The sequence below is a fragment of the Equus quagga genome, chromosome 6, assembly GCF_021613505.1.
Source record: "Equus quagga isolate Etosha38 chromosome 6, UCLA_HA_Equagga_1.0, whole genome shotgun sequence".
NCBI lineage: Eukaryota > Metazoa > Chordata > Mammalia > Perissodactyla > Equidae > Equus > Equus quagga.
In genome coordinates, this window is record NC_060272.1 from 13,417,997 (window position 1) to 13,433,091 (window position 15,095).

Consider the following 15,095-nt stretch of genomic DNA (forward strand, 5'->3'; position numbering starts at 1 on the left):
TACAAGAAATCCTCAAGAAGGCTCTCATACTTGAAAAAAGAAAAAAGCGAGAAAGGGGACACAATCCACAGACTAGGGAGACCGATGGATAGAACCAGAACAGGATAGCAAATATTCAATTATACCATTAGGGTAAAGGTAAGGAAACTACCAAAACAAGGACGATCTTAGCACTCTAACGACAAATGAATAAGACGAGTTGGAATAAAAAATGAAAATAAGTATTTAGGAGGAGAAGAGCAAAGGGTCTAAATCACTATTGGTCAAGTAGGTAACAGACTACCAGAGAATAGACTATATTATACACGAGATTCTAAATACAAACTTCAAGGTAGACACTAAAATAAAGTACAGAACAGAGTCACAAATCAGAAATAAGGAAAAATCTAAGAAACCCAGCATAAGAAATTGCAGTATTAAATGGGTAGTCTAAAGCACACAGGAAAAGAAACACAGGAAAACAAGATAATGAGTGACAGATTAACAGGACTAAGTCCACATGCATCAATAATCACTCTCAATGTGAACGGATTGAACTCTCCAATAAAAAGACACAGAGTGGCAAAATGGATTAAAGAACAAGATCCAACAATTTGTTGCCTCCAGGAAACACACCTCAGCCCCAAGGACAAACACAGACTCAGGGTGAAGGGGTGGAGGACAATACTTCAAGCAAATAGCAAGGAAAAAAAGGCAGGTGTTGCAATTCTCATATCAGACCAAGTGGATTTCAAAACAAGACAGGTAAAGAGAGACACAGAGAGACAATATATAATGATCAAAGGGACACTTCATCAAGAAGAAATAACGCTTATAAATATCTATGCACCCAACACAGGAGCACCAAGATTCATAAAGCAACTATTAACAGACCTAAAGGAAGATGTTAAAAACAACACAATAATAGTAGGGGACCTCAACACCCCACTCACATCAATGGACAGATCATCCAGACAGAAAATCAACAAGGAAAAGTGGAGCTGAATGGAAAACTAAAACAATTGGACTTAATAGACATATATAGATCACTCCACCCTGAAGGAGCTGAATACACATTCTTCTCAAATGCACATGGAACATTCTCTAGGATAGACCATATGTTGGGAAACAAGGCAAGCCTCTACAAATTTAAAAAAATTGAAATAATAACAAGCATCTTCTCAGATCATAGTGCTATAAGGCTAGAAATTAATTACAAGAAAAAAGCTGAGAAAGGCACAAAGATGTGGAGACTAAACAACACACTACTGAACAAGCAATGGATCATTGAAGAAATTAAAGAAGAAATAAAAAAATACCTGGAAACAAATGAAAATGATAGCATGCCATACCAACTCATATGGGATACAGCAAAAGCTGTATTAAGAGGAAAATTCATCGCAATACAGGCACACCTTAACAAACAAGAAAAATCCCAAATAAGCAACCTTAAAGCACACCTAACTGAACTAGAGAAAAAAGAACAAATGAAGCCCAAAGTCAGCAGAACGAGAGAAGTAATAAAAATCAGAGCAGAAATAAATACTATTGAAACGAAAAAGGCAGCAGAAAGGATCAATGAGACAAAGAGCTGGTTTTTTGAGAAGATAAATAAAATTGACAAACCACTAGCCAGACTTACAAAGAAAAAAAGGGAGAAAGCTCAAATAAAATCAGAAATGAGCGAGGAGAAATAACAACAGACTCTGCAGAAATACAACAGATTATAAGAGAATACCACAAAAAACTATATGCCAACAGAATGGATAACCTATAGGAAATGGATAAATTCTTGGACTCCTACAATCTCCCAAAGCTCACTCAAGAAGAGGCAGACAATTTGAACAGACCAATCACAAGGAAAGAGATTGAAACAGCAATCAAAAACATCCCAAAGAATAAAACCCCAGGAGCAGATGGCTTTCCTGGGGAATTCTACCAAACTTTCAGAGAGGATTTAATACCCATCCTTTTCAAGCTATTCCAAAAAATTAGGGAAGATGGAACACTTCCTAACACATTCTAGGAGGCCAACATCACGCTGATACCAAAGCCTGACAAGGACACCACGAAAAAAGAGAACTACAGGCCAATATCACTGATGAACATAGATGCAAAAATTCTCAACAAAATTTTGGCAACCAGAATTCAGCAATTCATCAAAAGAATCGTACATCAGGATCAGGTGGGATTCATACCAGGGACACAGGGATGGTTGAACATCCACAAATCAATCAACGTGATACACCACATCAACAAACTGAGGAATAAAAACCACATGATCATCTCAATAGATGCAGAGAAGGCATTTGACAAGATCCAACAGCCATTTATGATAAAAACTCTGAACAAAATGGGCATAGAAGGAAACTACCTCAACATAATAAAGGCCATATATGACAAACCCATAGCCAACATCATACTCAATGGGCAAAAACTGAACCCCATCCCCCTGAAAACAGGAACGAGACAAGGATGCCCTCTATCACCACTCTTACTTAACATAGTACTGGAGATCCTGGCCAGAGCAATCAAGCAAGAAAAAGGAATAAAAGGAATCCAAATAGGGAGGGAAGAAGTGAAACTCTCGCTGTTTGCAGAGGACATGATCTTATATATAGAAAACCCCAAAGAATCCATTGGAAAACTCTGAGAAGTAATCAACAACTACAGCAAAGTTGCAGGGTATAAAATCAATTTGCATAAATCAGTAGCATTTCTATACTCCAGTAATGAACCAACAGAAAAAGAACTCAAGAATACAATAGCATTCACAATCGCAACAAAAAGAATAAAATACCTTGGGGTAAATTTAACTAAGGAAGTGAAGGACCTATATAATGAAAATTACAAGGCCTTTCTGAGAGAATTGGATGACAACATAAGGAGATGGAAAGATATTCCATGTACATGGATTGGAAGAATAAACATAGTTAAAATGTCCATTCTACCTAAAGCAATCTACAGATTCAATGCCATCCCAATCAGAATCCCAATGACATTCTTTACAGAATTAGAACAAAGAATCCTAAAATTCATATGGGGCAACAGAAGACCCCGAATTTCTAAAGCAATCCTGAGAAAAAGGAACAAAGCCGGAGGCATCACAATCCCTGACTTCAAAACATACTACAAAGCTACAGTAATCAAAACAGCATGGTACTGGTACAAAAACAGGTGCACAGATCAACGGAACAGAATTGAAAGCCCAGAAATAAAACCACACATCTATGGATAGCTAATCTTTGACAAAGGAGCTGAGGGCATACAATGGAGAAAAGAAAGTCTTTTCAACAAATGGTGCTGGGAAAACTGGAAAGCCACATGTAAAAGAATGAAAATTGACCATTCTTTTTCACCATTCACCAAAATAAACTCAAAATGGATTAAAGACCTAAAGGTGAGACCTGAAACCATAAGGCTTCTGGAAGAAAACGTAGGCAGTACACTCTTTGACATCAGTATTAAAAGGATCTTTTCGGACACCATGCCTTCTCAGAGAAGGGAAACAATAGAAAGAATAAACAAATGGGACTTCATCAGATTAAAGAGCTTCTTCAAGGCAAATGAAAACAGGATTGAAACAAAAAAATACAACCCACTAACTCGGAAAAAATATTTGAAAATCATATATCTGACAAAGGCTTAATATCCATAATATATAAAGAACTCTCGCAACTCAACAACAAAACATCAAACAACCCAATCAAAAAATGGGCTGGAGACATGAACAGACATTTCTCCAAAGAAGACATACTGACGGCCAATAGGCACATGAAAAGATGCTCATCATCGCTGATCATCAGGGAAATGCAAATCAAAACTACACTAAGATATCACCTTACACCCGTTAGAATGACAAAAATATCTAAAACTAATAGCAACAAATGTTGGAGAGGTTGCAGAGAAAAAGGAACCCTCATACACTGCTGGTGGGAATGCAAACTGGTGCAGCCACTATGGAAAACAGTATGGAGATTCCTCAAAACATTAAAAATAGAACTACCATACGATCCAGCATCCCACTACTGAGTATTTATCCAAAGAGCTTGAAGTCAGCAATCCCAAAAGTCCTATGCACCCCAATGTTTATTGCAGCACTGTTTACAATAGCCAAGACATGGAAGCAACCTAAGTGTCCAGCAACAGACGAATGGATAAAGTAGATGTGGTACATATACACAATGGAAAACTACTCAGCTGCAAAACAGAACAAAATCATTCCATTTGCAATAACATGGATGGACCTTGAGAGAATTATGTTAAGTGAAATAAGCCAGCGAGAGAAAGACAATCTGTGTATGACTCCACTCATATGAGGAATTTAAAATTATGGACCAAGAACAGTTTAGTGGATACCAGGGGAAAGGTGGGGTGGAGGGTGGGCACAAAGGGTGAAGTGGTGCACCTACAACATGACTGACAAACATTAATGTACAACTGAAATTTCACAAGATTGTAACCTATCAATAACTCAATAAAAAAAATAATGTATACTGAAATTACACAATGTTATAAACCAATATGACTTCAATAAAATAAAAAATAGAAAATAAATAAAAAACTACTCCCAGAGAAAAGCACTGATCCTGATGGCTTCACTGGCAAATTCTAACAAACACGTAAGGAATAATTAACACCAATCCTTCACAAATTTTCCAAAACAACAGAAGATGAGGGAATACTTCCCCACTTATAATATGAGGCCAGAATCATTCTGTAACCAAAAACAAAGGCATCACAGGAAAAGAAAACTACAGACCACTATCTCTTATAAATATCGATGAAAAATTCTCAACAAAACACTAGCAAATTGAATCCTGCAACATATACAAAGGACCATACACCATGACCAAGTGTGACTTATCTCAGGAATGCAAGGCTGGTTTAACACCCAAAATTAATTAATGTAATACACCATATATCAACAGAATAAAGGACAAAAACCACACTATCGTGTCGGTGAACACAGAAAAAGCATTTGAAAAAATCCAACACCCATTCATGATAAAGACACTGAATAAACTAAGAATAGCAAGGCACTTCTTCAACCTGATAATGGGAATTTACGGAAATCCCAGATCCTAAATCAAACCTAACTGTGAAAAACCGGACGCTTTTCCCCTAAGATGAGGAACAAAAGAGGATGTCTGCTTTCACCACTTCTATTCATCATTCTGGAAGTTAAAGCCAGGGAAATCAGGCAAGAACATGAAATAAAAAGCAACCCAAGGAAAAAGAAAGGAGTAAAACTATCTCTATATGCCCGTAAAATGATCTTCTGGAGAGAATCCTAAGGAATCCATTTCAAAAAACTATTAGAACTAATACACAAGTTCAGCAAGGTTGCAGAACACAAAATCACTATACAAAAATCAACAGCATTTCTATACATTTCCAGTGAATAATAAAAAACAAAATAAAGAAAATAATTACAATTCTAATAGCATCAAAAAGAGTAATAAAATACTTAAGAATAAATATAACAAAGCAAGTGCAAAACTTATACTCTGAAAACTAACAAAACATTGTTAAAAGAAATTAAAGTGACCTAAATAAATGGAACAGCATCAAATGGAATATCCATGTTCATGGACAGGAGGAATTTAAAATGTCAAGAAAATAATACTTCTCAAATTAATCTGCAGATATAACTCAATCCCTATCAAAATCCCAGCATGATACAATCTTCCACTAGGACTATCTTCCCTTCATAAACAATTCTCTATGAATTTTTCCAAAGAATATTAAGGACTTGGAGAATGACATACAAAAGACAATTCATGACTTGATGAGATGCTTAACTCTCACTTTGCTTTCTCCAGCCCTAACCATTTCCCATTGGAGTCCTTTACACTGCTTGTTCACTGTGGCCTCATCCCCTGGATACACTCGCACTAATCTCATCAGTATATATGAACTATTTTCCTAGGAAAAGTCTAACTTTGAGACTGCTCTAGGTCAGTTTTTACTTCTCAAAGAAAGCAAGGAAACTTCCTCAACAGAGAATAGGATGTCATATTATGTTAAGAAAATCCAAAAATAAGCCAACTAGATACCCTGCAAACCCTCCCTAGAAGCACCTAAAATCCTAGATTAAATATAACAAACATCCCTTAAATGAACAGCTTGGCTTACAAGAAATTAAAACTAATCCCCAGGGATCAAAAACAAAGAGGAAGCTGAAAGTCAGACAGTCTCCACTGCAGTCAATACCCCAGCTAATCTTGGAGAGTGGAAGCGGGCATCTCAATAATCTAGAGAACTGAGTTTTAACTCTCAGCCGAGAAAGGAACCACGTGTGAGTTGGAGATTGGAAGGAAAACTCCCTACCTTAGGCCAGGGTGCTCAAAGATTACATCCTCAATGAAAAGGGGGGAAAAAATATCAACCTGTTAAGTAGGGAGAAGACAAATATTTATCATTATTTGCTGTGGTTCAAAGTAAAGGAAAAAGTCTCCTTGGGAAATTAGAAACCTTCAACAGAAGGACGGGTAATGTGTGTATGCGTATGTAGTTTTATTCTGTGTTTTCCACTATCCTCAATTTAGCAATCTTCATGCCAAGAAATTAATACAAAAATTAGTTCCAGATTAGCAATACCCTAGAGGGCCTGGTAGAAACAACTACAGCACCCACCCAACAGGGCCACATCTGCAACCCACATCATGCTGGAATTCAACAACAAAGATACCAAATATGAGGTCCCAAGCTGAAATCTACACACAGGAGGAAACAACTCATTGTGAGGAAGAGTCAGAAATAAAAAGAGCCACCTAGGAACTTGAAATAATATAACTGTATGATAGAACCTTTAAAAGAAGTAGGCTAAAAATGAATAAGACATGAAAGAGGAACTCAAATACATAAGAAAAAAGACAAAACAAAAAACAGGCAGATTCAAAAAAGGAGCAGTAAGCTGGTTCTGTGGTGCAAAGGATAGCACATTGGACTTCTCGCCAATCCTGTGTGGTTATTCAAAAAGGAGCAGTAGACCAACAGATTTCTCAACAGACAGCAAAGATAACAAATGCAACCAACGTAATCATTACATCAGGCAATTTTCATCAGTGGATTTTGCAGTGGATGCAAAAATATTAGATGAGAAGTTGTTGGGGAAAACATATTCACACAGATTCAAAGATTCATCTCCAAAAACCAATTTTAAAAAAAGAGGGAAAAATACACCATTATAATAGAGAAATCTAGTAAAAGCTACCTCAACCAAGTGATCAAACTTAGCGTAATCAGAAGAAACAAGCAACATTATGAATCTCTTGATATGATACAATAACATCACTTATGAAGTATTCTTGTTAAAAAAATATTTAACCTGAATCTATTCATGAGGAAACAATCAGACAAATCTAGAATATCTATAAGCCAACTGGCCTGACATCAAAACACAAGATCATGAAAATCAAAAAAAATGGAGGAAAGGTAGGAGGACTATTTTAGATTAAGAGGCACAATAACCAAACGTAATTCATGAACTTTGAACTGTGGACCAAAGAAAAATATTATAAAAAACATTTGGAGACAGCTGGGGAAATGAGAACACGGTTTGCTTATTAGATTATGTTACAGAATAACTGGCAATTTTCTTATGTTTGATAAGGTATTATATATACGTAAGAAAATGACCTTATTCCTGGAAAATGAATCCTGAAGTATTGAGGGATGAAATACCACAATGTCTGTAACTTATTTTCAAATTCTTCAGCAAAAAAAAAAAAAAAAGAAGAAACACACACAAAGTATATAACTTTACAGACACATATATATGGATAGAGATATAAGCAAACATGTCAAAATGTTAACAGTTGGTGAGTCCAGCTGAAGGGTAATAGGTATTCACTGTAGTACCCTTGCAATTTTTCATTATGTTTGAACACTTAAGAATACAAATGAATGGCCAATAACATGAAAAGATTCTCAACATCAATATTCCTCAAGGAATCTAAATTAAAACCTCAATGAGATAATACATAATGGCCACTAGAATAGCAAAAATCAAAAGGACTGATAATACCAAGTGTGGGCCAGGATGTGGAGCAACCTGAACTCTCATACATTATTGGTGGGAATATAAGATGGCACAACCACAATGGAGAACTGTTTGGCAGTTTCTTATAAAGTTAAACATGAATTTATTTATGCCAGGGGTTAGCAAAACAACACCCATCCACCAGCCAAATCCAATCTAAGGACTGTTTTTGTACAGCCATCAAGCTAAGAATAGTTTTACATTTTTAAAGCATTGTGAAGAAAAAAAAAGAAGGAGAAAATGCAAAGGAGACCATAAGTGGCCTGAAAAGTCTAAAATATATTTACTATCCAGACAGAAATATATTTACTATCTAAACAGAAAAAGGTTGCTTGCCCCTCATCTACCCTATGACCCAGTAACTCCACTCCTAGGTATTTACCCAAGAGAAATAAAAGCATATGTTCACAAAAAGACTTGTAAAAGAGTGGCTATAGAAGCCTTGTTTACAGTAGTAAAAAAATAGTGGGAGTGTCTGTAATTTGACAAGCTCATCCTAAAACTTACACAGAAGAGCAAAGAGAAAAGAATAGTGAGGACAATTTTGAACATGATGGGGGGAAGGGACCAACGGAAGAAAACTGCATAGTCATCCTCACAAGCTAACTTTTTTCCATCAAATATTGTTTGCAAGTTAGTTGGCTTTCCTCCTTTGTGCGACTTATCACTTCATAGTTGCAGTTAACTTAGTAACTATTAGTCTTTTTCCCTTGCTTAACTATTTTTAACATAAAATTAATAGCATTCACAATCAACTCTTGCAGTATTTTCCTACTACAATAATATTTACATTTAAATTTATGAATATATAAAGCATGTAAGAGTTTTGATTCCAAGTTACATTTACAATGCTCACCTCCTGAAAATAAACATTCAAACATTCACAATACATCTGAATAGCATGCCTAGTTCACATTACTAATATTGTAAAGCTGATGAGATATTACGGTAACCTTTGTGAACACGTATTAAGGAAGCAAAATATGCTGTTAGAGGAATTCAACTTTTTGGCTTTCTTAAGACTGAAGCAGAAACCAAATGGCAGATTTGGCCCTATTGCTGAGGCTTAAAGTAAACTTTGAGCATTCCAACCATCCTTATTATCCTGCTTTTATTTACAGTATCTTTCTAGAAACTGACAAAGTAGGTCATACTAAGAGGAAGTTTTGACTGAGCAAGCATTGCTTCTGTTGTGGGGCCTGGCAAAACTTATTCTAAATTATGTATTATAATCTCTGGTATCCTCACTTCTATTTTCAGCCAAAAGTGGCTATAAGTCTTTAAAATATAAAACTACCACCTCTGCTTTAGGAAGGACATGAATGAGAAAGATTTAAAACTTAGACCAACTTTTTTGAAACTAATTTTTTCCAAGTCTGGAATGTGACTGTCTACCTCTAGATCAGAATACAAAGCTAGAAATCTAAGAATGGGAAAAGTCAGTAATGCTATTTGGGGCAACAACTTACAGAAATAGATTATTCTATAATACCAAGGCAGAAGTATAAATATATAGGAAAAAAATCAAAATATAAATTATTTTGGACTATCCATGCCAACAATCACCTCCATGATCACACAGCATAGAGAGGTAACTATATTTTGATGTGAAAAAAAAATAAGTGAAAGGTTACTGTTAGACTTGAAATAAAAACAATGATTGTCCATAATTCACACATTTTTCTCTCTCAATTTATCCATGAATGAAAATGCCTCCTGAGCTAATACTCTGAAAAGAAACACAAGATGAGAAAAGTGAATTTTAAATCTATGACTAGCTTGACAGTGACACAAACTTTTTTCTCGGAGTTTGCTGTTGATAAATACCTTAACTTTACCAATCAAGAAAAAGATTAAAGTAACAGTTTTCTCATTATTTCATGAATATCTTGTGAGGAATATAAACTACTATTTAAACTATCATAGTTAAAAGGAATTAGGGGCCAGTCCAGTGGCCTAGTGGTTAAGTTTAGCGTGTTCCACTTCAGTGGCCCAGGTTTGGTTCCCGGGCACAGACCTACACCACTCATCAGCAGCCAGGCTGTGGCAGTGACCCGCATACAAAACAGAGGAAGACTGGCACAGATGTTAGCTCAGGGTGAATCTTCAAGCAAAAAGAGGAAGTACTTATATTTCATTCCACAAAGTTCCAATAATTCACATTCTTTTCCCACAGGATTTTTCTACTCATTCATAGTTCATTACTGCTAAAAAAATGTCTGCTGTGCTAAAAATCCCCAATAAAACTATATAGCATTTACTGCTTTATGCTATATTTTCTTCTGTTCATGTCCAATTAGCATTAGCCTATCTTTCATTTATCAAACTTTTAGGCTAACATAGTGGAAGCATTTAGGAAGGAGGCAGGCCTGGTGGCCTAGTGGTTAAGTTCACACGCTCCACTTCAGCAGCCCAGGGTTCACAGGTTCGGATCCTGGGTGTGGAGGACCTACACACTGCTCGTCAAGCCATGCTGTGGCGGCCTCCTACACACAAAATAGAGGAAGACTGGAACAGATATTAGCTCAGCGACAATCTTCCTCAAGCAAAAAGAGGAAGATTGGCAACAGATGTTAACTCAGGGCCAATCTTCCTCACCAAAAAAAAAAAAAATTTAAGAAGGTTAAACAATTACAGTAATTATAGTATAGCATTAGTGAGACTGGACTTATGCTGTGAGGAAGGTGCTCTCATAAAGCAAGCACTGTATAAACATTTCATTAATCTTTGAATCTTTCTTACGCTTCACTTAAATCTACTTAAAGTGGTGACCAGCAATCAGTCTAGCAATTTTTTATTCTATTCTAGGTTTTTAAAGCCTTGAAAAAAATAGTTAAGATATACATTGAAGACTCTATGATGCTATCATTTTGCTTAATACAAGAGTGAGCAACTAAATAGATATTTTTTTAAATTGTGTATACCCTTTTCAGGCCAAGAAAACAGAATCTATATCTTTCACTTTTTTTCTACTTGACCCAAAATAAGGTCGTGATTCAAATAAAGCAAAAAGATACTTACAGAACTAGCATCAACATCACTGTGGATGGCAACCGTCTTAATGCCCATCTTCTTGCAAGTTTTAATTACCTATTTTAAAATATAGTAATATTATCTATTAATAGTGATTCATATTTAAAGGGATGTAATAATAAAATTCACAGAGTAAAAAGGAAAATAAGATTGAAATTCTACTCACCCTACATGCAATTTCTCCTCTATTAGCAATAAGAATTTTATCAAAAGTCTGAAGAGAGAAAAAACACATAAATTGTTACTCTCATTTTGGGACCAGAAAACACCAAGTTTTTCCACAATTAACACTGGACACGATCCTAATAAACATTATTCCCTAGAGTAGAATTAAATACTATATACATATTCATTTACAACCAGGTTGGTATAAACTCATCTGGTAAGATCTGGCCCTATACTTATCATGTTAAAGCATCAACTCACTAAGTTCAATAATTTATAAGTGGACTAATGGGGTATTTATAACCTCTCTTGCCAAAAGATAATCTTCAAATGATATTTCAGAACACTAAAAAACTTTAGACAAAATTGCTTGACAATTTACTTGATAATTTACTTTCTAAATTCAGGAAAACTATAAATGTCATGAGTAGCTCATCAAAAGGAAGTCTGACAATTTATATGCCATCTCTGTTGGCTTGAGGTATAGCACTAAACAAGATTTTCAATAACTCAGAACAGATACTAATTATGCTTATATCCAAAGGTGCCCAGACCAAACAGGTTATGCTATTTGAATACAATGTTAAGTTTGGATAACCATCAAATTTTGAAGTAGCTAAGGCCACATAATAGAAAGAGTAGTTCCATTCTGTTTGGGACTAGAGATGGAAATTCTAAGCCCAGCTTTGCCACCGATGACCAATTTGACTTTAACCAGAACAATCTCTGTAAGGTCTTTATTTCCATATACATAAACTGATAGCATTCTAATGGGAAACTATTTAGTAAGGTTCTCTTCCTACTCTAAAACTGTATAGGCTAATCCTTTTAAAGAAATGCACCCACAATTGTAAGTAATTTGGATGCAATACATTTTAGTACACAATTATTTCTGGGTTAGTGAATTGTTAGAAGTTAAATGGAACTACAAAATAAGTTTTAGCTATATTTCTAAAGGAAAACTTAAAGACACATATGATCTTAAAAGTACTCTCATATAACTTAAAGCAATACTTTAACCTGACAGGGAATCAGAGAATCTCCAAATTGGAAAAGGCCTTCAAAGTCTTGGTTTAACCTTGATGTCACATGTGGCTTATGCCCTCAATCTAAGACAAGCCTCTGCCTTAAAATTGGTAAACTCCTAATTTGATAGACTCCTGACTCATTCAGAGCCTTGAGCAAAGATGGGCCCTTAAAATATCCTAATCTCACATCAGGCCTGAGACCCGAAGCAGACTGAGCTGGGACATCGGTCTTCCACCCTTGAACTGGGACTTACACCATCGGCTCCCATGGTTCTCAGGCCTTCGGACCTGGACTAGAATTATACCAACAGCTTTCCTGGGACTCCAGCTTGCAGATGGCAGATCATGGGACTTCTCAGCCTCCATTAATTTTGTGAGCCAATAAATCTGCAAATTTATCTCCTACTGGTTCTGTTTCTCTGAAGAAACCTGACTAATACAAGACTATTAATGTATTACCAATTAGTGCATGAGCTCAATAAAGCTAATCATATCAATTAATCTTCCCCACATAAGATTTTCTTTTAAATAAGTAACAGATGTATATGGTTCAGAACTTAAAAGGTACAAAAGGGGATACACTGTAGAGACACTCAGGACCTTGCCCCAAAGGCACTATTACCAGTCTTCTGTATATTCTTCCCAAAAAGCTATGCATACAAAAGAATATATATACAAACAAGCCAACTTTAAAACTCCTCCTCTCCATCAACAATTACAGGTAAATATCAAGTACATTCAATAACTTCAGTGCACAATATGGCACAATCACAACAAAATGCATTAAGTACTATAATACAGCCATGTCCAAGAGGCTGTGTTAAGTACAGAGAAGGGAGAGCGAACAGTACAAACACGGGCAGTGACATGAAACCAGAAGGCAGCACTGAAAAACTGCAAGGAACTTTTGGTATAGCTCAAGCACAAAATATGTAGTGGGGGGGCCGGGAGGACCTAGTAACTAAAGCTAGGGTGAAAAAAGCCAGATTATGAAAGGCATTCTATGCCATTTAAGGAACTCGGACTTTATCCTATATGTGGAGAGCCACGTGTAGGGCATGCTGAAGATATTCTAAGGAAAAAAAATCCTTTAAATCGGGAACTTGAATGTGTGAAGACACGGGGGCTTTCAAGTACCATATGAGACAGAGAAGGACTTTTGTAGCTGCTGTTCTACAACTGCGCTAATGATGCCATTTGGAGTGAAAAATACAGGGAACTTCTCGAGGATTTTTTTAAGGTTTTCTTGGAATTCATTCTCTCTCTATCCCCCCCTTCCTTCTTTCCCTTCCCTATGCTTAGACCTTTATAGCTGGGGTCTAAAACCACCAAGGACACTTCATTCCACTCAGACACCAAGAGAACAGCTAAGCTGGCCCATTCCACTGGGTACTTGGAAGAATGACACAGGAACTGCAGACACTGAGTCACTCACCAAACACTTCTGAGAAGGAGTACAGCACAGTGGGTAAATCCACCAGCTCAGGAGAAGGACACACTTGAATTCACACCCGGCTTCCACTTACTATCTGTGGGTTTTGTGCCTCAGTTTCTGAATGTGCAAAACCGAGTTAAGGATAGTATTAAGCAGCTGACATTTAGGACACATGCTTTCTATATGCCAGGTCCCGTGACAAATTCCTTCTGTGTACTATCTCATTTAATCCTCATAATAGTCCTACGAGGTCAGTTCTGATAATATTCCCATCTTACAATGAGAAAACTGAGGCTTGGTGAGGCCAAATCACTTGCCTAGGTCACTTACAAAGTTAACTAGCGGTAAAGTCAGAGTTCAGACATTCATGTAGAGCAGGTCATGATGTGATACAATCCGAAGAAAATGGGGCGAGCTTTACGCACTGTATTTGTTGTAGCAGGACACCATAGTAACGTACTGACTCATACTAATTTCAGGCCTACTGAAACTTCCTAGTCTTTTTCTAAGCAAATTACCACTAAGTTAAATCTTCCATATTCTCATGAACGTACATGAGACAATAAGTTGACTTGTTAAAACTCAAGTCAAAAAATAATACTTTTAATAATGATTAAATTTCACCTGGTTTAATTTTGACTTGATGAGAGTCACTGATAAAATGTGGAGCAGGAAAGGAGTCAAGGGCAAGTTTAGATGAAAATCAATTTATTTAACAAATATGTATTACCAAAGATCAGGTTTACTTGCACTTTAGACAGTAATAATAAATCGATACAGTATTTAATGAATGGCCACAAAGGAAGGAAGAATCCCTGGAAGTAGAAAGGCCCAATTAAATGCAGCCCTCAAGTAAAGAGAGAATTTAAGAACTTGGTCTGAATACGCACCTGTACTACCAATAGGTGCCCAAAAGTATCTTAGACTTTATCATGACTGAGGATGCTACACAGTTTCTTCAGGACTACCTTAGGCAAAGGCACAGCAAAGGAGATGATAAAGATAGCAGGTGGCAGATTTGATTTTCAGATATTTATGACAAAATAGGTATCAGCTTAGTGGATTCCAAGGGGAGGGGATACTCTTTAAATGTCCTAAACCAGGGCCAGCCCCGTGGCCGAGTGGTTAAGTTCGTGCACTCTGCTTCGGCAGCCCAGGGTTTTACCGGTTCAAATCCAGGGCGCGGACATGGCACAGCTCATCAAGCCATGCTGAGGCGGCATCTCACATGCCATAACTAGAAGGACCCACAACTAAAACTATACAACTATGTCCTGCGGGGCTTTGGGGAGAAAAAGGAAAAGTAAAATCTGTAACTGTCCTAAACCAAGATAGTTATACACATTTATTCCTAAACCAAGATAGCTGTACATATTTATTCCTAAATTCAAGCTGGCTATACACATTT

The 15,095-nt window shown here is 36.5% G+C and overlaps 1 protein-coding gene across 1 annotated transcript in view; it reads right to left on the reverse strand.

Moving 5' to 3' along the window:
* The window catches only part of PCCA (propionyl-CoA carboxylase subunit alpha), a 438,123-nt gene that overhangs the window by 401,425 nt on the left and 21,603 nt on the right, over positions 1-15,095 (reverse strand). The window contains exons 3-4 of the mRNA XM_046664150.1: positions 11,226-11,273; positions 11,048-11,116 (exon numbers count right to left, since the gene is read on the reverse strand). Coding sequence (XP_046520106.1) covers positions 11,048-11,116; positions 11,226-11,273 — 117 coding nt within the window. The remainder of the gene's footprint in view (positions 1-11,047; positions 11,117-11,225; positions 11,274-15,095) is intronic.